Source organism: Antennarius striatus, chromosome 7 (assembly GCF_040054535.1).
Source record: "Antennarius striatus isolate MH-2024 chromosome 7, ASM4005453v1, whole genome shotgun sequence".
NCBI classification, from domain to species: domain Eukaryota; kingdom Metazoa; phylum Chordata; class Actinopteri; order Lophiiformes; family Antennariidae; genus Antennarius; species Antennarius striatus.
The window spans coordinates 11,254,285-11,277,731 of record NC_090782.1 but is presented as its reverse complement, the minus strand read 5'-3'; the positions used below and the strand labels follow the sequence as shown (position 1 = coordinate 11,277,731).

At 39.4% G+C, this 23,447-nt stretch overlaps 3 protein-coding genes across 11 annotated transcripts in view; 1 reads left to right on the top strand and 2 right to left on the bottom strand.

The window, feature by feature from the left end:
• Positions 1-118: 118 nt before the first annotated feature.
• On the bottom strand, positions 119-13,041 carry LOC137599168 (AP-1 complex subunit sigma-2). 6 transcript variants are annotated; one of them, XM_068319910.1, is made up of 8 exons: positions 12,845-12,871; positions 12,175-12,353; positions 10,073-10,181; positions 9,830-9,967; positions 8,638-8,668; positions 5,367-5,429; positions 2,228-4,451; positions 119-1,630 (listed from the first exon to the last, which is right to left on the bottom strand). In XM_068319910.1, the coding sequence occupies exons 1-6, from the start codon at positions 12,854-12,856 to the stop codon at positions 5,377-5,379; spliced, it is 522 nt and encodes a 173-aa protein (XP_068176011.1). In that variant the 5' UTR covers positions 12,857-12,871; the 3' UTR covers positions 119-1,630; positions 2,228-4,451; positions 5,367-5,376. The 6 variants fall into 6 exon arrangements, with proteins under 6 accessions (XP_068176011.1, XP_068176015.1, XP_068176012.1 ...); XM_068319911.1 differs by lacking the exon at positions 12,845-12,871 and adding an exon at positions 12,963-13,041 and having other exon boundaries at positions 120-1,630; XM_068319914.1 differs by lacking the exon at positions 5,367-5,429.
• Positions 13,042-14,276: 1,235 nt separating this feature from the next.
• Positions 14,277-18,989, top strand: LOC137599167 (retinoschisin-like). Its single transcript, XM_068319908.1, has 6 exons — positions 14,277-14,352; positions 14,773-14,798; positions 14,880-15,081; positions 15,708-15,849; positions 15,926-16,121; positions 18,649-18,989. The coding sequence occupies exons 1-6, from the start codon at positions 14,298-14,300 to the stop codon at positions 18,799-18,801; spliced, it is 774 nt and encodes a 257-aa protein (XP_068176009.1). The 5' UTR covers positions 14,277-14,297; the 3' UTR covers positions 18,802-18,989.
• A 148-nt stretch (positions 18,990-19,137) lies between these two features.
• The window catches only part of LOC137599164 (cyclin-dependent kinase-like 5), a 44,329-nt gene continuing 40,019 nt past the window's right edge, over positions 19,138-23,447 (bottom strand). For all 4 annotated transcript variants that reach the window (XM_068319903.1, XM_068319905.1, XM_068319904.1 and 1 more), the window contains 2 exons: positions 22,776-22,937; positions 19,138-22,677 (listed from right to left, as the gene is read on the bottom strand). In XM_068319903.1, coding sequence (XP_068176004.1) covers positions 22,318-22,677; positions 22,776-22,937 — 522 coding nt within the window. In that variant the 3' untranslated portion in view covers positions 19,138-22,317. The remainder of the gene's footprint in view (positions 22,678-22,775; positions 22,938-23,447) is intronic.

Below are 23,447 nucleotides of genomic sequence, written 5' to 3'. Positions count from 1 at the left end.
TGAATTTGACAGGCAAACTTGAGCTCCTCCACCTCAGATCCACTTCAGACGCTGTAGCTCTAAATAACAGTTAATAATAAAGTAAACATAGTTTAGTAATGTAATACCCCGGCTGTACCTCTGCAGTCACCAATGCACAGAAGAGATATATCAAATATCCTATATGTCACACTTATGACCTATAATAACAGCATACACAATGAATTTTATAAAAGTGACTGAAGGAAGATTTAATATTTCAACATTTCCACAAAGCAGAAAAAGGAAGGAAAACAAGTACATGAAAAATGAAAACTTCATCATGTACATCAAAAACAGAAGGAATGTTTTGTTTACACATTCACTGTGCTGGAGGCATTGAAAGTGTTTGAGTCAGCTGACATGTTTTCTTTTACGATTTGCTCATTTAAAAGAAATCTTTATAACCTGCTGCTGTTTATGATGCATGCTATTCCCATTTTATTTTTCACTCACAGTGGTAATAGGTAGTTTACGTGGTGCACAGTGTGTATTTTCCTACTTTGTTGTATATAAATCACTGTGAATGAGCAGCAGACAGTGGAATGGGTTGTAAAGTTCACAATGTCATCTTAAATCAAACATCCTGGCAGGAGCTCTTGACTGTGAGATTGTCATTCTGTTTAGATGCTGATACAGATTTTGACTAAATCAACAAAGATTATACATGAAGATGAAACGGTAATCTCTGCTCTTCGCTAGTAGTACTCATATAACTTCTATGATGAAGACATTCTGCCTTTACACAGTAAACGGCATCCAGAGGTTTCACACAGATAAATAAGAGCTAAAGGAGGGATTACTGTACAGTACACGTGCAGGTGGTGAAATAATCACATTGCTTTGTGTGTGATGGATGAGTATTTAATTGTTTGCTGACTTGCCTATGACAAATAAAAATTATCTATAAATTACACGCATAATTTTACATGAATAACAAATTCAGTGCATTTACCTGCCAAACCTCAGGAGCATATTAATTCAATAAAATTTAAGGCATTCACCATTAAATAAAATCCTCCAATCAGAAAAGGAAAAGGAACACACAGCACAGAGTGAGACAGCCTGGAGACTCCTGTAAAGAACATACAGTCTGTCTTCTCTTCAAACTGCAGCCGTGTTTAACAGTATAAGCACAGTTTTCTATATATAGTATCAGATGAAACATCACTCTTTGGTTTTGTTAATGCAATACTTCACAACACTTCCTGCAACACAGGTCTGACAGATTTGAATCTAAGTTTATTACAGATGATTAAGATCACAGAAGAGAGTAATCAGCTGTGGACTGGAAAGCAGTCAAAAACAAAACATTAGTGTTCCCCTGTTTTTCAATGGTAACAGTTAACATCATCACACTGAACTAACAACATGAAGGCAGTGGGAACAACCCAACAGTGATACATCGTTTGTCTCAGATAGAAGTAGGCAGTAAAGGCAGAGTTGGGGGAGACACCATGTGTGAGTGCTCAAAGGTGGGCTTGTTGTCAGCTACATACAGCAGAATATCTGGCAGATGAAGCAGTGTTTGGCAGGAAGACGATGATGATGATGAAGGTCATGTTTATGTCAGCCCAATTTCCTCCAGTACGCTGCGTGGAGTTTCTCCATCCTGTGGAGGGAGAGAAGAACCGCAGCCTCATGCAAGTGTTTGATCAGCTGAACGCACGCACGCGCGCGCACACACAAACACACATACACACAGATAACGTTCTATTTTTCAATAACACAGGTGTGGATAACATTAGTGATGGCTCCATTAACATGTTATAACTGATGATCTGCGTGATAACACCACCTTTATCGGTCTGCCTGTCCACTTACTGAGCTTTAGAACACCAGCCAGCGTTCACCCCAACACATGTGTGTTCAAGGACTGTGACCTGTAGGATGCACAGGCTGGAAATTGAACTCATGACCTTCTGATTAGTGGAGGACCACACTATCTCTACCTCCTGAACCACAGCAACCCCAGAACAGTGTGTGAGCATACGCCACACCAGAGCTCTGGAATTGGGTCACCTAAATGGAATGCAGCCATCATTAATGCAGCACTGGCTCCATAGTTTGGACTAATTTTCTGATATGAGTTGGTATGTGTTTATTTTAACATTATAATGATTCTAATGAAATAGAATCCCAAAGGAACATCTTTAACATTAAATATGAGGGTCAGGATGGTGTGGCAGATGGAAAGGGAAACACTTACTTTGGCATCCTGAAAGGAGGTTGAGCAGAAAGCAGAGAGAGGAGTGTTGTCAGAGCAGTGAGACTTGTTTTGTGTTCAAAAATACGACCTTCTTCAACACAGGGACGCCTTGTCAACATTCATGCTCAGTGACAAACAAAGCTACATTCACAAATGAGACGTCTTTCAGTTTTGGTGCAGACTTAAAATAGTTTGGTGCATACCATAATCACGCTGACCATTTTCTTACATTACACTCAGAGTGGGAGGCTCACATGTCATTCTTCATTGTTTCAGGTTACAAGTTTGTAATGAATACAAACTGTAAACAAACACACTGAGGGCAGTGACGATCTGGAGGTTCTTTTGGCTACACAAAACTAACAGCTGAGCTAACATGAAATTATTTTGATGTGACCTGTGACCTGAAACATGCCAGCTGAATTTCACACCCGGCCAAATGGCTGCTGTGTGAATACAGTTTATTAATGCACACAAGCATCTCATCAGGCTGATAAAATACATTTCAGTCAGGAGGTTGAAATCAGAAGAGAAAGAAAGACTCAAGTGTGGTTTACTGACAAAGAATCATCAACATTTTATTAATTAAATCTATTATATACATTAATAAAATATCTATTTATCAATACGGTATATCCTACTTTGTAGGACAGAGATAAACAATAACAGATCACATTATATTAAACGGTGTTTAGTGAGCATGTAAAGAATATAAAGACTACTATTTTAAGTCTATTTAAATGTGTGTTGTCTGTATAAAAAAGCCAATGGAGCTTTTAGTCAATTAGTCTAAAACACATTAATCTAGTGTCACTAAAACCACTTACCATTAGGGTAGGATTTATTATATTTATTTAAATAGGAAATAGATAAGATCTAAAAATAAATTACATAAAAATATCATATTAATGCTGAATGTTGAACTGCTAGGTCTTCTCGATGAACAACCTGAACTAGGATTTTTATTTAGAATACATAAAGCTATGACTCAAAAACACTGATATTAGACATAAAAACTAAACTAATACTGACATATCAGAGACATTTAAAGGAACAGGATGCATTCGCTACCCACCTAAAACTGACATAATGTGATTTCAATCATAAATCAGGATCAATGATGGATGAATGGATGAATGAATGAATGGATGAATGAATGAATGAATGAACGGATGAATGAATGAGCCTGTAGTCTTTAACAATTCAGATAATCGTATTATCTTTTCAAGGACACAGGATACTGCACACATAAACACAATCAGACACATTTGTGCACACTTCTCCCACGCGGTCTGAGTGGCACCAACAGATTGTGTAAGAAACGTCCATTCTGAGGAAGCAGTGTGATGTGACTCGCTTTCAGTTTGACAACTCACAGCACACTTCCACTGGTGGTTTTCCATTATTTGCAACCTTAATAAAAATATTTTAATTGAACTCCTTTTGATCAAAAACGGCAGCTGGGCATCACTCTTGACCCCCAGAAACAGGTAAAAAAAATCTCAACACTACAAAATGTTGTTTAATTCGAAAGACTCTCTATTCTAGTTGACATTAAGCTGGGTAACTAATCTATTTAATAAAATACATTAGGTGAGATAAATGTTGACATATGTCACCTGACTAGTTACCCTCAAAAGGGAACTAGTTTAATTCCAACCAGTGATTGGCTATACAGTACGTTGAATATCAGATTCCTGTCTCTTACACTAACTGTCCTCTACTACCACCTGACAGACGATAAAATAAAATACTTTCTGTCAAAAAGCCTACTTTTGGATCATGATGGCATGTGATGCAAACTTCATATTTCTTTAACAGCTGTAATAAAAAATAAAAGTACACTTTGTCTTCAACTGGTGCAATAAGAGGAGGAATGACAGACATGGAACAACATGTCACCACTGATTATATATGATATCCATAAACATATTGACAATAAACTTCAGGAGAGTGCCGAAAGAAGCCTCATAATTTTTACCATTTACTGCAGTTTTGGATTTCCTTTTAATATACTGTGTCAATATCGTGACATTACTGTGTTGTGACTGTCACCTATTGAATAGTGAGCTGAGAGTACTGTTACACCCCCAGTCCAATGACAATGGCAGGCGCTCAAAGGGCAGAGAGGAGGATGCCAGGCATGCAGGGTGGATAGAGCAGCAGCAGCAGCAGCGATGGCAGCCAATCAGTACACAGGCACATTAAAGTACTCATGACGGGGCTGGGGGAGAGAAAACAAGACAACACTGAGTCGAAACAACCACCTCATACAGTCAGGACAGGACATGTGGCACACAGTGGCGCAGGATGGGGGTGTCACGTAAGACAAACTGACCGACGTCCTGCCTTTAACTCAAAGGAATCAATAATTTAAAGGGGAAATAGGTTGTGTGTGTGTGTGCGTGTGTGTGTATTTATGCTACACAAAGCTAATGACTTCATAGGGTTAGCTTACCTCTCATGTCTGACTGCTATCATTCTTCTCCTCAAACTGTCAGCAGGAAGGTGATTAAGTTTAATTCTTAAGACGTCAAACTATTCCTAGAGCAACATTATACATTATCTCTGCTTCATGCAAACTCAAAGGGGTCTTTATGTCTTTGTTGGGTTTGAAGATAAGTTCAGAAATAAGCTTTGTTTACGTTGGGTCATATTCTGCTCATTTTTGGGAAACTTAATAAACAACAGTGGCTTATATGAAAGACAGAATTACTGACATTCCTCTGAAATGTTGAGTTCCACTTTGAGTGAGAGAGTTTTAAGTATTTGTCAGATATGGTTTCATGTTTACTGCTTGCTTGGTTTAGCTGAGGATTTGCAATTTAAAAGTCAACTCTCACAACTACCGAAATGCAATATTCATGTAGAAAATCATGATATGGTGTCAAGGAAGTGTAACATACAAAGGAAAAACAGATTAACACAGTTCACTTTCAAAAAAAACATATCACTGGATGTGGATTCTAACTAGTGATGCAAGACCAGGGTCAAGAAAGAGGAACTGACTTCAGACACGCTATGAAAAAGGTTCAAGATTTATAGTGTTTAAGATACACATGTAGGAAACTGGTTCTAGTTACAGCTAGGAGGTTCTAGTGGTGTGGAGGGCTTAAATCTACACACACAGGGTAATCACCTCAGCCAGCCTAATTCTGGAAAAGCCCAGAGGACTCAGAGACCATGTTTGGGACAGTCACACCTGTGAGGTAAATAGTTTGGTCAGGACATTAATGGACAGAACAAAGCACTGCTGGTCAGCTTGGGTCAAGTTAAAATGACTCCAGAACCACCAGCGTCTGTTCAGGGACGGTGCACCAACAAAATAACAACACCCCCCACTCCCTCACCAGGACGTCGATGCTCACGTTCGCTCTGAGCAGGAGGTCTTCAGAGGCATCAAAATTCTACGAGACGATCTGCTTACTGGCACCAAGTAATGACCAGCTACTCAGAAATGTTTCATTAAAGGCTTATTAAAATAACTTTGGCCAAATCTCCTGCGGCATGTTTTCCATGTAATTATAGAACTATGCACTTACAAAAGCCTCATTCTGAACGTGGCTCCATCCTATGCTGCTGCATTGTTTCCACTTATAAATCATTTTCAGATGCTCGAAAGAATGAAGACCTCGTTTTTTAATTATAGAAGTTTTTACATTTATATCTTTTCCACTGTATTGTATCGGCTCTAATCAATTATACTCACCGCAAATGTGTTCGCTTGATATAGTAATAATTTTTGATATATTGTAATGTGGTATTTTGAAGGTTTAGATAATTTATCTGATTCCAGGGAAGGCACCACTAATAACTAATAATAACTGATACTAACACTAACTTTCCCCTAAACTTCCTTCCTTCCTACCCGATAATTATCCTTGTCTTTTAAGATCTAAAGATGAAAAGAGAATAGTTGTGAGCAAACCTGCAGAATGATTATTAGTAAAAGAAAAACAGTACCATTATTAAACAACATTTAATATCACGAATGTGTTAGTAAAACAGGCTCATCTTCACACAGGCAGCACAGCTCTAAAATTCATCCATGATGAATTTCTTTCATTTCAGCAAAATTACAATTAATGGCCCAGCTTTTAGATTTAGGGGCAGCTAGCAGTGCAGATGCAGGCTGGTACTAACTGAATGACCCTCACTTCAACCCTCTCTTCTCAAGAAGGTGGAACCTTTACTTTCTTCAGGTACCACAGAGTGAGGATTAGACAAGTAGAAAAACACAGATGATCACACACTAATAAAAAGAACATAAATACAGATATTGTACTTTTATGACAACAAATTGCCCTAAATCCCACACACCGGACCATTAAGTGCAAAAATCTGAAGTAGAATCCATAAGGAACTAAATTAAACTAAATGAACAGTAACATCGACAGTTGGTCAGATTATTCTGCCTGTTAGTGAAAATGATTGGGGTCAGATATGTTGTCAACATTCAGGTTCATGCCTGGTGTGACCCTCACTGTTGCATCATGAATCGTACACAGAGCTTTGAGTCCTAGTGACATGACTACATGCAAAATCAGCCCACAGCACGCAGACCTGCAAACCCATGCCGACTGACTGATGGCACCAGTCTAGTAGTTACTGAGTGCCTGTATGGACTTTTGGTCCATTACAAGATCTCCTCATTTGGCAAACTCCCCCAGTCGTCACTCTGGCTCTACAAATACAGAATTGAACTAGTCAGACACTTCATCTTGCTGGACACTGGCGGGACACTAAGTTCTCAAGAATACGGCTATTTCTTGGTCCTGTAATGAACAGCTTCCAGTCTATCCTCAGGGATTCTGGACCTGCACGAGCAGCAGCTGCATAATAGTAAATGATAATGGACCACATGGTTTCTTCATGCTTCTCAATTCTATGGCTCATTTCTTGACCTACACTCAGCCCCTTTGTGCTCCAGGTTTGGTAACAGTCATCAAATTTTGAGGTCATTTGTGAACTTATGTGTGCTTATGTTTTGTCATGACATACAGTATGTTCTCTGATCTATGTGATGCGTATATCACAATGTTATGAAGTGAAACATGAGGTAAACAATGAATAAAGCTCATTGGACATCAATAAATTACAGACAAATGAACAGTTTTATGTTCAAACATGAAATGGAACCGATAGGCCCTGAGGAGTAGTCGCTGTAAAATGGCATGATGATAAATTAACCTGAGGGCTGCAGTGGAAATAATGACCTGATGTTTTATTGGCTATGATGCAGCAGGGAATAGAAATACACATAAAGACTTATTACCAACATTTTTTTTTTCTGAGCTGAATCTATCATCCAGTTTTCACTGCACTAACAGCATCTGTATTAAAGTACAAATATACTGTACACCTTTAAGTACATTCCCTTCCTATTTTTGGATTCAGGTTTTGCATCACTTATTAGATGTCTTACTACTTGGTTGCTTTCATGAATGTAAATACATTTTAAAAATGTAAATTTATAAAATTTTCTTTAGTCTCTAACACCTGTATCTAACTCTGTCTCCTTTATTAATAAATGGAAACTACTTTTAAGGAACTTTAAATTCACCTTCATTCATCGTTTCCTATTAATTCCATTACCACAGAGGGAAGGTGTCTGAATTTAGTTTTAGCTTTCGATGAATGACATGAATGAATTCCAGTGACAGTGAGCCCCTTGTGTCCTGAAGAAACACACGACTGTGGTGTGTGCTGCTGCACTGCTGCATAAGCGTTTTGTAAGCATCATAATATTAGTGACTCCGTGGTTTTGCTACTGTAATTATCCTCCCTGTGTGTGAAACGCTGATCTAGACCAGAAGTCTTTGTGTGGTCTCAGCAGTTCAGACAATGGATCTTTGTTTTTAACTAAAACCTGAAATATGTACCTACCTACCTACCTGTCTATCTATCTATCTATCTATCTATCTATCTATCTATCTATCTATCTATCTATCTATCTATCTATCTATCTATCTATCTATCTATCTATCTATCTATCTATCTATCTATCTATCTATCTATCTATCTATCTATCTATCTATCTATCTATCTATCTATTTATTTTTATATGAACGATAAAACAAGACTGTAAAAATGTATAATTTCAAAGATCAGAATTATTTTGACCATTTTAGTTTCTTATTGAAGAAAAACAAACAAATATTCTGAAACTATTGTCTTCTTTTTCATGTGTACCGCTGTTAAAAAAGACTGACTGGTTAGTGCCAGGGATTACGGTTACATGAAAGATATCTGGGTTTTAAAAAACCACACCAGCAACTTCAATATTTGCAGTGTGTTCTTGACACTTCAGATGTTGCTGTTGCTGGTGTGTCGTTTCTATGGATTCATCTACTGCTACTGATCTAATACTATCTAATACTACAGCAAGGGTTCTTTTGTACATACTGCACCTGTAAACAGGCCCATCTGAAAGTCTATATTCTGAAAATCAAAATGGTTGCGAATATCAGGAAAAGAGAGAAAAAAGGCAGTCAAGCAAAGTAAGTGGACGACAGTAAAGCAGTGATGACAAGGAAGGAGGACAAATCAATCATAAATGAATCAAGAGAACCACAGTAAAATCAGGTAAAAAGTAAAATAAGATTTAGCTTTGGTCATGTGTGAGACAGTGTGTAGGAAAGGAACACTTCAGACTCTGCTCAGATGGAGGATTGATGACTTAGCTATAAGCACTCCACATGACACTTTCTTTGAGTCACTTTCCAACATTCTTTCTGACTTTAGCTGAGATTATTTAATAAGGAATTAAGTACAGTGAGTTTTAATGCAAGTAGCTCTGACGCATACCTCACATAATGTTCACAATTGTACTCCAAGAAACCTTTAACTGATGCATAAATATCTTTAGAGACACAGCTGGAGCTTCTCTTCTCTCTTTTGACCTTGATAAAACTTTAAATTCAATGAAAATATTTTTAATTAATTAAAAATACATCTTTGATGACACATATGGTCTCTATAGTGGCTTTTATGTCTGCACTGGATTGACATTACATTACCCTGTTGCAGAGTCATTAAAACATAAAATAAAAATCTGTGGTTATTCACTGTTGTCATTTCATCTAACTGATGTTAACCTCATTGTGAAGTCGTAAGCTATGGCTAATGCTACCCAAACATTTCATACTGCAGGTGGAAAGCATCCAAATGGAGAAATACCATCTGGCTTTTATTGTGAAGGAGTGACGCATTTAGAAGTGACAAAGACCTTTTCTCAAAAAACACGCCAACAAAGGATCCTGACAAACCAAATATGGCATCACTTATTGGAACAATAAGGCACAGCTGCAGTAGATACATTCCCACCAATCTATCTTTATGTGCCTTTTATATTTGCAAAAGAAAAAAAACAGTGGAAATACAGATGATTCAAACAGACAGAAAAAAAAACATTTTATGCAAGGCTGTTTTGTTATGTGATTTAAAAATCGAAAGGAACACAGTGAAATGGAAACAGAAAAGTACCTTTCGTTACCGCTGGCAACCATAGACGTCACCAAATACAGTAGAATCGAACTCTTTATAACTTGAAATGATGATGTAGTACTGGTTTAATAATGTCTTAGTAATGGTTTGTCTTACCTCCTGCAGTAAGTCGGCCTGCTCGATAGCCTTCAAGACGTTCTTTTTGGATGTTTCCTGAGCTTCCCCACCCAGCAAGAATTCATCTAAAATGAAGTACGCCTTCTCAAAGTTGAATATAATGTCCAGCTCACACACCTATTTTTTGGAAATCAAATAAAAAATATACAAATAAAGATCCTAAATGTTCAGTAAAAGACTGATGTGGACACGCAACATTCAAATGAATGAACAAACACGTACACTGCCAAAGTATTTATCCAGCAGCTCCACGTATCTGTGGATGATTTCCAGCGTGATGAGCTCGTTGTCCTGGTTTTCTATAGCGCAGCAGAAGTACAGGCTAGCATACCTGCAACACAGGGACAAGCTGGCCAACGTTAACCTGACAACATAGAATCTAGGGTTGTGATGACTGATTTCACTCCTTTTCATAAGTTAAGATAAGATAAGATAAGATAAGATAAGATAAGATAAGATAAGATAAGATAAGATAAGATAAGATAAGATAAGATAAGATAAGATAAGATAAGATAAGATAAGATAAGAGAGACCTTTATTAATCCCACAGTAGGGAAATTTGCATGATTGCAGCATCAGAGGGGAGAGGGGTTCATACATACAGGTACATACATATTAATATATATAACATATGATATAAAGTACATATTAACATATGATATACATATTAACAATTTACAATCACTAAATCACGTTACACAAGTTCTTCAAGTGATTTGACTGTCTCCCAGTTTGCAGCAGTCGTGTTGAGAGCGCACAGAGGATGGCTGTTTCCTGTGTGCACCTATTCAATGAAAAGTTAGAAGCCGGGTGGAAGAGACTGCTTGAGTTAAGCCTGATTCTGGCGTGGTTCTTTATCCCTGATAATCCCTGAGGCGCTCATGAGGCATGTGATGATTGGGTCATAAAGGAGCTGGTCAGTTGATCCCTAGCAGCTCAGGGCAGGGGGGTACAATGGACGAGGTTATAGGTTTTCAAAAGACAAGTAACAAGTCTCAAACAGGAGAGACTGATTGACTTTATTCTATGTTTCTATTACATATACTTTAATGATCCCAAACTGTGAAATTCACATATTATTGAATGGATTCATGATCCATTCCATCTATCTGGTGTGTACAAGTGAACACTAGGCACAGCCAAGCTCAGCAGGCACAAAGGGTTCAGTTCAGTTGTTAGCCGTCTGTGGTTCAGAGCAGGACACAACACTTTCACTGTGGTTGTCTCTAATGGAGATGGGACATAGAGTCTCTGTAGAGGTGGTTCCTGATACATTTAGTTCAATCTCAGCTATTTGATGGCAAATTCATAATGATTTTTTATGTATATGGACTTTAGAGATACACAGAACGTAAAGGATGAATATTTTTGGATTACAAGTGTACGTGTTTGTGTGCGCGCGCGCGCGCACACACACACACACACACACACACACACACACACACACACACATACACACTTATAGTTTCTACACACAGGATGTTCGTATGGGGAAACGTACGTTGCATTACTCCTTCAATAACTGCCTGTTCCAGATCTAATTATCCAGATCCTATTTCAACTCTAACAACAGTAATGACTCATCTATTAAATTAGACACCATTTCCACTGGGTGTCCTAGAGCTCAGTGGACTGTGAGGAAGAGCTTGTATCCACATATTTGACCTGACACCGTTTTTTCCTTTTTATCACAAAAGCCAATCTGTCATTTAAAATAAAAACACCACAGACGTAGATTTTCAAAATGTTTGTGGCCATTCCTGTCTCCTTCAAATTAAAGCACAAGTCACATTTTCAAAGTCATTATTATCTCGGATCTTCCTCTACACCTTCAGCAAGAGTATTGCTTGTTTTGGCACAGGCTTATAACATTAATCACACTCCTGTATCCAGGACGTGTTCCTGGATACTTTTAGAGAGATGAAAGCAGAACAGACGCAATGAAAATAAAGTCCATTAGACTGTTTTTGACGCAAAAAACCCACAAAAAATGAAAAATGGCCAAACAACATGCCACTTAGATCTAGGAGCTAAACAAATATTAGTGTGGTTGTGTAAGAATGCACAATTGCTGATGTGACAGAAGTTTGTGTGTCCACGTTGGGTCACCAGGGCTCAGCAATAGCCTGCCTGTCTGCCTGTTGGCACGGCAACGGGACATAATAGGGCAAAATGAACGCTTGTTGTCGTTGTGGTCTGAGGCAGTCATGCTGTCACAGATTGTCCTGGTTCTCTAACTGAGCTGTCCCTGAATGACAGGTCCAAGAATTTCCTAAAGAGCGAGATGCTCTGCGTGAAGCGTTTCCCTTGGCGACCGTACCCACCTCTTATAAACAACCTTCAGGTCTCTCCACTCCAGGAAGCTGCACATTTTGGGCTTTCGAGCCAGAACTGTCTGCACCAACTCTCTGGTGATCTTCTTCTTCTCCTTATCAGACAAAGGCACGTACCACTTCTGGAGCCGCAGTTTGCCTTGTCGACTGAACAGAAGCATGAACTGCATCTGCAATGAAGAGGAGAGAGACACCAGAGGAGCTGTGGAACTCTGTGACAGAGGACAGGGAGGAGTGGGTGGCAAAGAGGATTCCGAACAGCGAATCATTTTTTATCCCAATACAGACAGAGAGTTTCACTTATTATAACATCTGAAGCCCAATTATGGGGATCAATTAGTGTGGGAGAGGCTCCAGAAATTGTAAAAAATTAAATAAAATCTGAGGAGGTTTAGGTGATTATTAAAAGGATATCAATTAATTTACTCAATATATACATAATGACTATTAGTAACAGAACATAACATATATATAACACACTTTAGTGGTTGTAAATCTCTGTGTTTGGATAAACTAAACAGTATTTCACTACAAACAAATCCATGAATTCACTCAAGACGTAAATAATAAGAGACTTTTATTGTAATAAGGAGCGACGGAGCCGGTTCTCCTCAGTGCAGACATCACATTCTGTCATGAGCCACACACATCACGGAAGTACCGTTAACAGCATCACTCAGCAGTTAGCATTAGCCTAGCCACGCACGAGCCTCTTCAAATAGATTCGCGCGAGCCTCCTGTGATGACCCGCTAAATCAGACACCCTCCACACAACTTACCTTGACTCGCTTGTAGTTTATTCTCGTATGAAGAAACGACCCACCCAACGCCACCCTGAAACATACGTGGGGAGGCGGGATTCAGATCGTGATTGGCCAATTAAGTGTCACCAACGCTTCTGGTTGGTGCAAATATCTCCAAGTCTCCGCCCAACCCTCGCTTTAAATCAAATGAGATGAGATGATTGGTTTGTTTCTACATCAATCAAACTGCAAGCGGCCGGACTGCTCGTTTCATTAGTTAAGCAGGTGCTTCGTACGATGTGAAGACGAGTTCTGTGTTTGTTCTTTTAAATTTTTTGTACTTTATCCTTTTGTTGGTACAATTTCATTAAAAATTTAAAGAATGGTCAAGCAACAAAAAAGCGGGAGTTGGTCCTATTTACCTACAGTATATTACAGTCATATGTCAGTAATAAGGAACTAAATACAGCAGAAGACCTTCATGGAGGAGTTGCTTCGCAATTAAGTCAGTAGTTTATGTAGCATCAAATGGAGATTGAGGGAGATCGCAATATTGAATAATCTAAGATAATTTTTTTAATTCTTAATTGTCAACCAGTCGGTTTAAAACATAAAACAAGAATTTAGGAATACTTGTGTTTTGGGCACTACTGTATTGCCATCTCTCAGTCAGGGGTGTCTAATTTTCACCGAGGGTCACGTCAGAATAATGGCTGATAGGGCCAGATGTAACTCATAAATGTAACTAAATAATCTAACATAAATGTAACTGATCCCTAATGTTAAATAACTCAGAATTTATTACTTATTGAAGTTACAACCATTACAGTTGCACAGAAAAATGTTTGCGTGTTATTCTGTTATCAATTATTTTAATTTGTTAGGTTATTAAACCCACTGAACTCCATCAATCAAGGATCAAACCATCCAAGTGAATAAAGAAAAATAACACAACGCTCTAACACAAGTTAGAACATTAACTTTGTTCAAGACGATGGTGTCAAAGTTAAAATGGGCTTGTTTACTGCATTTTGGGAAATGTACTTTTTGGTCAAAGCGGGCCACATAAAATGATGTGGCGGGTCACATTTGGTTCCTGGGCCATGAGTTTGACACATGTGCCCTAAGTGAAGATGAATATGGTATAAAGACTGGAAATAAGGTTAAAAGTATCCTCATTATTCTCTAGTAAATAATATTTTCCTTAAATGATGGTATTTATTGTGTATTAAGCACAATAAAACAAGCCTCCTTTGGTAGTTGCTAAGAGAGTATGAGATAAGGCCATCACGGTCAGAGGATTACAGTAATCCTATCCACTAGTGTTGGATATCACACAGACGTATCCATCCAGAACAGCAGTAGAGGAAGATGGAGGCCGCTGCTCAGTGTGCTGCTGTGCTGTCCCTCATGCTGCTGTCTCAGGGTAAGTCAAAGGGCAGCAGCTTCAGTATTATTATTTAATCATAATGCGCTTTGCCTGCCTTAATAGTCAGAAATAAGCTCTCTGTTGCAGCTTATGTGTTTCCCCTTAATGGAACTTATTGTTTCATTATGAAGAGGTGTGTAGAGAGTAGATTGTTGTTTGTAAAACATATTTTTTTTGTTCAATATCTTCTGTTTTTTTTCTCACTTTAAGTTTCCTCTGGTTGCATATACACACAGATCATCCAGAATGATCAGCTATCATGGCTATAAAGAACCTGTAATGAAAAAAAAAGATGTTTCATCATAGAGTTTAGCATAGTTATAAATATTTACCTTTTGGTTTTTAATGCTGTTTATACTTTCACATGTAATGTCACCATCTCGCTCCATATTTGACGCTTCTTTTGCCATGGCTCAGTTCTGATCGCTGTTCACTCTCAGGAGGTAAGGACTTCATATTAACCCCATACGGGATTTTTGACTCAAGCTGGGACAGATTGATATCTCCACATGATTGTTCCACAGGAGGAGAAGGCTGCCCACGCTGGAGACATCCCGGACGAGGAGCTGCAGGTGGAGGACCAACAAGTGATTGAGACTTGGACTGGGACCATGAAGGCCTGCACCTGTGACTGCGAATCTGCTGAGTCAACAACACGGAATCCTGTCCTGCCTACCTCACTGCAGCCACTGCCTCCCCAAGGTCACTCGCTGAAATGCATGCCAGGTAAGGACAGTTACTGGGTCTTCATCAAGAGAGAGCTTATTGACATTAATGACAGGAAGCGCTGGATCCTGTGGAATGTATCTCAAGGACAAATAGAGCTCCATCTGGTGTGATGGATCTCACAGTTGATGATGACTGACTCTGTCCTCGGCCATCCGTCTTTGTGGTCTCCACTGTCGTCTTGCTTTAAGCAGACAGGACTGTAGGGATGGTGACAGTTTCAGCTGAAGACATGAATAACTGTGATCAAGAGGCCTGGAAGTAGAAACGCCGCTCAATAATCTCATTACCTGTGCAGGTTTGTGATGAGCAGATTAATATGCCAAAAATAGGACATGTCCTTCATTTAAAATGATGCTTGGGAAAGTAGCACACATCAGAGGATATAGCTATCAATGTCTTCCTCCTTATCAGGCGAGATTTGAAATGTCACATCTTAGAGTGAGCTATCTCACTGGGAAAAGGAAAGCCAGTCAGAATAAATGAGGATGCAGGTATTATGATATCATGCTGCGCATTAGTGTGTGCTGTGTGGGTAGAATGTAATAGAGTACTGTGTGAGTACTGAGTAGATTTAGTCTTACCAATCAAAAATTGTTAAAGCCATATGTCTGTCCTTATCACAGAATGCCCTTATCACAGAGCTCTGGGCTTTGAATCTGGATCTGTGACATCAGATCAGATTAGCTGCTCCAATCAGGACCAGTACGCCGGCTGGTACTCCTCCTGGATGCCCAACAAGGCGCGCATTAACAACCAAGGCTTTGGGTAAGACATGACATCTGAGTTCTACTTCTTATTGCAGTGAATACAATAACAAAAGCATTTTGGTCATTTGGGTCAGGTGTGCGTGGCTCTCCAAGTTCAATGACCAGCATCAGTGGATCCAGATCGACCTGAAGGAGGTGCAGGTGGTGTCTGGGATCCTTACCCAGGGTCGCTGTGACGCCGATGAGTGGATTACTAAGTACAGCGTCCAGTATCGTACCCTGGAAACCCTCAACTGGGTCTATTACAAAGACCAGACAGGAAACAACAGGGTGAGCACACAAGGTGTAAGTCAGTGTCTTAGGGGAGAGAGAAGTTTAAGTCTCACTGTGCTATATGTGGTTAGTGTTGTTTGCCTCACAGCAAGAAGGTTCTGGGTTTGATTCTTTTCTGCGAGGAGTTTTCCTCGTGTCTGTGTGGGTTCTCTCCAGGTTCTCCAGCTTCCTCCCACCTCTAAAAACATGCATCTTTGCTGAATTGATCAGTCTAAATCACTTGTCAAACTCAAGGCCCGGGGGCCAAATGTGGCCTGCCAGATCATTTTATGTGGCCCGCGAGAGCATAAAAGGTCAGAGTGTGTAAAAATAAACAGATCAAAAGTGTGCTTTGGGAACAACTACATTTCCCACAGTGCAGTAATCAAGCGCATGTTAACGGTGACAATCACGTTTTGAACAAAGTTAATTTCAACTTGTGTTTGATGCTATTATTTTTCATTCTTTGGATAGTTCGATCCTTGATTGATGGAGTTCTGTGGGTTTAATAACCTGACAAATTAAAAGGATTTATGTTATAACAGAGAAACAAACAAATTTTTGCTGTGTAACTGTAATGTTTGTCACTTGAATAGGTAATAAATTCAGTTATTAAACATTAAGGAGAAGTTACATTAAGGAGTAGTTACATTTATTTTACATGACACTGAGTTACTTTTAGTTACCTTAATAAGTTACATCTGGCCCTTTGGGGACAACCATCACGCTGATGTGGCCCTTATCCAGGGTGTACCCCGCCTCTCACTCGTAGCCAGCTGGGATAGGCTCCAGCAGATCCATGACCCGCAAGACAGAAAAGCGGCTGTAAATGATTGTGTTTGTTTAAGTAAAGTAAATGGATGGATGTGCTGCATGTACAGAGTTCAGTTTGAAGGATAGTCATGTCTTCTGAATCTTGTAAAAGTTACTGGTCTGTATTTCTATCATTGATACTCCCACAATATCAGAGATACCTCATCAAACCAGAGGGTGGTGTTCACTCTCTGTGAACCTTCACTCAGTGTGCTCTACATCACGGCTGCTCCCACGTCTGTCACGAGTAACTGAAACACCCAGCTTGTATTGAACTTACGTTCTGCCCACAGAACATGTCACCACATCTTTATAAGGGACGATTAGCTTCAAATACCTGCTGGAGGTCAGCAGATCGAGGTCAAAGTTACAGCTTGTCCTTAAGAGTGTTAGTACCACATATTTTTGTACAGACCAAATTACGATTCATTCATTTGATCCACAAGTGGGTCACGGGTTTACGCTGGAGCCTATCCCAAGGGACATCAAGTGGGAAGTGGGGTACAATTCACCTAAGTTTTGTGTTGTTTGTGGTGGGAGAAGGCTGCAGAACCCACAGACATCTTACACAGGACCGGGGTGAACATAGAAAGATGGAATCGAACCCAGGACCTTCTTGCTGCAAGACAACAGCGCTAACCGCCATGATGCCCTATAGATGTCACATGTAATCAGCAGTTAAACCACTGCAACCCTTCATCCTCCATTAGGCTCATACTGGCTATTTAAAGCTCATCATCACCTCTTGATTGCTGCATCAACTATGAGCTACTTTACATCTCAACCAGTCTTTCAACCTCCAATTGTAGCCCCAGCTTTATTTCTGCCAGTCACCATTTGAATATTGAAATGAACAGTCTTACCACAATGCAGCAATTCATTGTGCAAAGGTTTGTGAAAAATAAGAAAATGTCTGTGAGCCGGCGGCACGGTGGCGCAGTGGTTAGCGCTGCCGCCTCACAACACGGCAGACCCAAGTTCGAGTCCTGCTCTGTGCGTAGGTTTTCTCTGGCTTCCTCCCACCTCCAAAAGCATGCGCTTCAGGTTGATTGGCTGTTCCAAATTGCCTGTAGGAATGAGTGTGTGTGTGCATGGTTGTATGTCTTTGTGTGCGGCTCCGCTGTGCACCCAGAGTGTCCCCCGCCTCACACCGAGATAGGCTCCGGCTCCCCGTGACCCACCACGACGGATATAGCAGTGGTAATCTGAAGATGACTGACTGTCTGTGATCCTAAATAGTATTAACAATAGAGTGTGACCTGAGAGGCTCAATGTGGCACATTCATAATAATAACATAATTCTTCAGACTTCTCTTCTCTTCTTCTGTTAATATTGAGCCTGATCAGCTTGTATGTGACAAAGAAAAAAAATATCTGATGGAGGACTGGGAATGTCAGTTTATTTAATATTTTGTTTTTTTGCATTTAACCCCTAAGAAAAAGGTATTAAATTAGTTTATATGAACTTTTGGGTGCGAAATGAATGAAATGATGTCATCAATTCAATAGGAAAACCTAATGAGGTACCTCAATCAATTATGACACCTTTCACCAATCAATTCCTGCATTTCTAATCATAGCTGTAAATTGATTTTCTTTGGAGCTTAGAGTCTAATTCATGAATTTACTAGCACCATATCCGCTGCTTAGTTGTTGTAAAATACATTAAAATAAAACAGACACAACTGTCTACAGGAGTCATGATAATAAAATGACCTTAATTTTTCCTCAGGTCTTCTATGGAAACTCTGACCGCTCCTCCACCGTACAGAACCTGCTGCGCCCACCCATTGTAGCCCGATACATCCGCCTGCTGCCGCTGGGCTGGCACACCCGCGTTGCCATGAGGATGGAGCTGCTCATGTGCATGAATAAATGTACCTGAAGTTAACTTCCTCTCTACCCAACCTTAATTGACAGCCTGCCGTGTGCCAAAAGGGTGAAGTTTGTCTGGTACTCAAAGATCCACTGACCTTCACCTTTTTAGCATGACTGCCTGTTCTTTTTTGTTGTTGTTCTTGAAGCAAATGAAGTCAGGGCAGGCTGATGTGTTTAATGTCTTTAAGTTGACTCAACTGGACACCCTCATCAATGCATACAAAGAGTCCCATTTTAAAATGCAGTAAAGCTACAGGAATAAATTATGAATATTTGCTAATTCAAACTGTGTTTGAACTGAAGTCGAAAATAAAAAAAAAACAAAAAACAGATTAAGAGTCAAATCAAATTAGTTTGTTTTATTTGAGAGTTACCATTACACATGTAAACATGGATAATCTAAGATTGTTAAGAAGTTGTTTGTGGGGTTATGTCCTCATGTAAATAAAAAGCAGATGAACACTGACAATGCTACTAGTTTGTGTCTGTAATAAAAGCACAAATGTAATAATACTTGATTTCAATTAAACAGCTGATGAACATCTTCTGAAATAAATATTACCAAACAAGTAGTCACACAGTATTAATATAATACACAGTGCTCCTACAGTCAAATGCTGATCTGAAGAAAAATGCATTGTGTCTAATATAGTGTGCAAAGTCCTTAGATGCACATTGCACAACACGATACAGTTATGTTTGGACTGCGTTCAGTCTTCACACACTGTCACCGTGATTATAACGAAATGAAGAATTTACAGAGTGATATTGCTGAACCACAATCTTTCCAAAGTGCAACATTACAAAAGCTTCAATCTATTTCTGCTAAGCTACTTTCATGGCACTTCATCCGAGACAGAAAACAATGTTACAGTACAGAGATTCTTTCCAACTGCGGTGTGATGCTGAGATTTCTCAAAACTTGTCCTTTGTGGCTCAGAGTGTGTTATCAGTTAGTAATACACCAGAAAGTGATTCCCAACCAAAGGGACATGTAGGCCACGGTTGTTTCTGCAGTTGCAGGGAATTACATGTAAAGACAAGGAAGAGGTGCTGAGCTAATTTCAAAAGATAATTTATATGTTCACCTTTTGACTGACCTGTAAAAGCTGAACTGACTGAGACTGACAAGCCAGAAACATTCTGGATCCTCTCATGAGTGAATTTCATTCAAAGCAGACAATTAACAAGATGGTAAGATGGCCCTGTATCCTACAGCTGTTTTAAATTGCATGTCTGACAAAAAAAGTTTAGGTTTTAATTTTCAAAAATACATAAAAAGCAAAAAAGTTCCCAAATTCCAAAAAGGCACCTCACCAACATGCAGACGATACAAAAGGTTTTGAGTTATGGGTCAGAAATCCTTATCTAGGGCAAATCCCACTCACAGATGGAGTCTAAGTTTAACGTAACCATGGAAATTAAAAAACAACAACATCAAAAACATCATAAATACCAAAAGGCACCACTTTATCTTAAGTCTAATGTTTGCAACATTTTGTGAAAATGTATTAAACAGTTTTTGAAAAATGAGACAAAACAAGAACACAGTTGGCACCCATTCACGTCTCTCATTTTGTTCTTGGCTAAAAAGTTACCCAAATGTCTTCAATGAATTAATAAGAAAGTACAGATAGAGTTTAAATAGGTAATAGCTAAATGGATCAAACAATATAGAGCTCAACATAATGGACATTTAAAAATAACCAGTTGAAAATAATGGGGAACTGCCTGAAATAGTAATTAATAGTTGAGTAGTGAATGACATAATAGTGATATATACCTAATTTAAAAATAGCAAACAAGATAGGGAAATATAGCTAAAACTACCCCGTCAAAATGAGAAAATAAATGTAAACCTTAATTTACATTTTATTTGCAGTGTCAAAAACATGAATCAAACGAACCTGTATGACGGGTGGTGTTACAGACGGTTTCTGGGGTTCTCCAAAAGCTGTTTGAGTAGATCCACTGGATCGACTCAAATGAGACTTCTTCTGAAGAAGAAGTCTCTTGGATGAGAGACGAAACGTCTTCAAGAACTTTCTCAAAGTCCAGTGGATCGACTCAAACAGCTTTTGGATAACCATGACCTGGATGACTGAAAAGCTACACAGACAACTTCCTGGGGTTCCTCTGACATGGATGAGAGGAAACCTCGGACAGCAGTGGTTGGGAACCACTGCACCTGCACCCCCCACCCCCCACAATGGCTTTTTGTTCCTAGGTGCTGAAAAAACGAAACCATATTTTGGTTGCATTTGTACATTTGGAAGCTGCTTAAGTGAAATCTTTGATGAGCAACACACTCGACTTGAATTTGACTTCTGGTCATGAGAGGATCACATCCTTCAGTACCACATTCTAGTTATTGGCTCTTTCAAGTTTACAGCAAGGCTTATTGTATAATGTATGTAGGAGCTCCTAAGAACACACACACATATAAACATTTCAGGGAATAACTTTAGATTACTACCAAAAGCAGTTGTCAGTGACAACCTGTATGAGAAGCTTTACTATGTGTGTTGTATTTGAAATGACCGAGATGTAAACAGTTGATTATTTAATATCTGTCAAAAATATCTGTATGAAAATTATGATTTACACATATTATACACAAAGAGTCAGTGCCTTAATGTAAATTAGTGCATGGTTCAGTCATCTCATTCAGGAAATATTAGATGCAGTGCTGCATTACCTCCTATGGAGGGCGATCTAAGTTGGGATTCCTCCCTATTTGTGGCACCATAGCGTCTAAAATGGCTGCATTACAAAAATACATAAACAGGAAACATCCTTAAAAAGAACAAGAAGATTTAAGCTTTACAGATTGTCATTGCCAACTCAAAAAAAAAAAGAAAAACGCACTACACCTAAATTTTCAGGAGCGAGACTGCTTTGACTTTTGAGTTTCTGTAACCAGCATAAGAAACATGACACTTTTGATGAGTTACAATCCTGGGAGAGATGAACACGACGCAGGTTTACTGAGAACAGCTTATACTGTAACAACCAGTAAAATATCACTTTAGAATGTCTAGATAGTATTAAGGAAATACTAAGCAGTAAAATGTACTATATTTCTATATCAATTAGAAACAAAAATACTTACACTTAAAATCTACTATTCATTTATCTGCGCACACACACACGCGCGCGCGCGATCGCGCACACACATACACACACACACACACACACACAAATATATACATACATACAGTATACACATACTGTATATATGTATGTGCATGTGTGTGCAGCCATTTTAAATATATTTATTTATAATACAAATTATAATCAGAATAATATACTACCATATACTAATATAAAGTCTATCAAACATGGAAGCTTTCAAAAAAAGACGTAAAAAGGCCTTCGGCCTGTTTGCAAGCAGAGTTTCAAACTAAACGTTTGGTATCTGAGTATTCAGCAGGTGTACGGTTATGTAAGGGACACGTTCAGTACGAGCAATAGGGGAACGGAGGAGTCTGAAATGGATCTGAGCGCTGCAGGTGATGGGAGATCACAGAGCCGTCTCTTTCAGGTCATTGAGGTTTGGCATACGAGACCTGGAGGGGCGCCCAAATCCATGACCGTTCTGGCCTCCCTTGATGCTCATTTGCTCCGGATAGGGGTTTCCCTCCGGGCGGCCCAAGGCGGACGTGTGCCAGCCGGACTCCAGCTGTCCGGTCAGCGGGTAGGCTGCTTGTCGGCTCTTCAGCTGAGGCGTACTAACCCCTGAGTGACCCCGGCTTTCTGTGAATCCACCTTGAGCGGAACCTGGGTTAGGCAGAGGCTGGTAGCGCATGTCAGAGGGCGCTGTCTGGTTGGACGATGAAGACGAAAGGTGCAACAGTTTGCGCAGAGATTTCAGTGGCTGACTCTGAGAGGGAAAAGCCACATTAAAGATGGACAACACATCATTCACACGATCTGGAACCACATGCTTCATGGAATCAATGTTTTCGATGTGAGACATACTGGAGAGTGTGAATCGGAGATTTTCTCGGGGGGCCAGTCTTTATCCCTGTCCCGCTCTTGGTCCCGGTCTCTGCTTTTGTCTCGGGTCCTGTGGCGGCTACCCTGGTGACCAGAGGACCTGGAGGTCTTCTGGATGACTGCGTCCACCCCCTCACTAGGAACCTTTTAGACAATGTGTGTAAATATCACTTAAACTAGTCAAACCCAAATTCTACAACTTCTGACCAAGCAAGGTAAACACAACATAAAGGACAACAAGAAACACACTGAATATGATTCTTTTTTCTGAGGTGAAATAAGCAACAAATACTTACCCCATGCTCTATTACTAGTCATACAGACATACACAATTTGTATGAGTTACATTTGTTGTGAGTATAATAGTGGATCTGAAACTTATATGCCAGTAGACCACTGTTGAGTTAGGTCATAAAAATAAAAAACACTTAACATGCATGTGGTGACAAAATTCCTATGCATTGACTGACCTGAGGAAGGAAAGAGACAACACCTTTTGTTTATGATCAGAGTACATGTTTCATGATATTTATACAATCTGTGACATATCTAGCTCCTTTAAATTTTCCAAATTATTTCCTGATTGTGTAGCAAACACTTTTCTCCACTGAGTCTGACTTTGACTGCCTGATTCCTCCAGGCCAGATTGTGTTT

Coding starts and splice junctions, on each gene's coding strand:
- LOC137599168 (XM_068319910.1), bottom strand. Junction 10,182..12,174: donor CTGAAGGTTGTTTATAAGAG/GTGGGTACGGTC, acceptor CCTGTGTTGCAG/GTATGCTAGCCTGTACTTCT. Junction 5,430..8,637: donor TCAGATGGGCCTGTTTACAG/GTGCAGTATGTA, acceptor TTTACCTCACAG/GTGTGACTGTCCCAAACATG.
- LOC137599167 (XM_068319908.1), top strand. CDS start 14,298: ATGGAGGCCGCTGCTCAGTGTGCTGCTGTGCTGTCCCTCATGCTGCTG. Junction 14,353..14,772: donor CCTCATGCTGCTGTCTCAGG/GTAAGTCAAAGG, acceptor GCCATGGCTCAG/TTCTGATCGCTGTTCACTCT. Junction 14,799..14,879: donor TCGCTGTTCACTCTCAGGAG/GTAAGGACTTCA, acceptor ATTGTTCCACAG/GAGGAGAAGGCTGCCCACGC.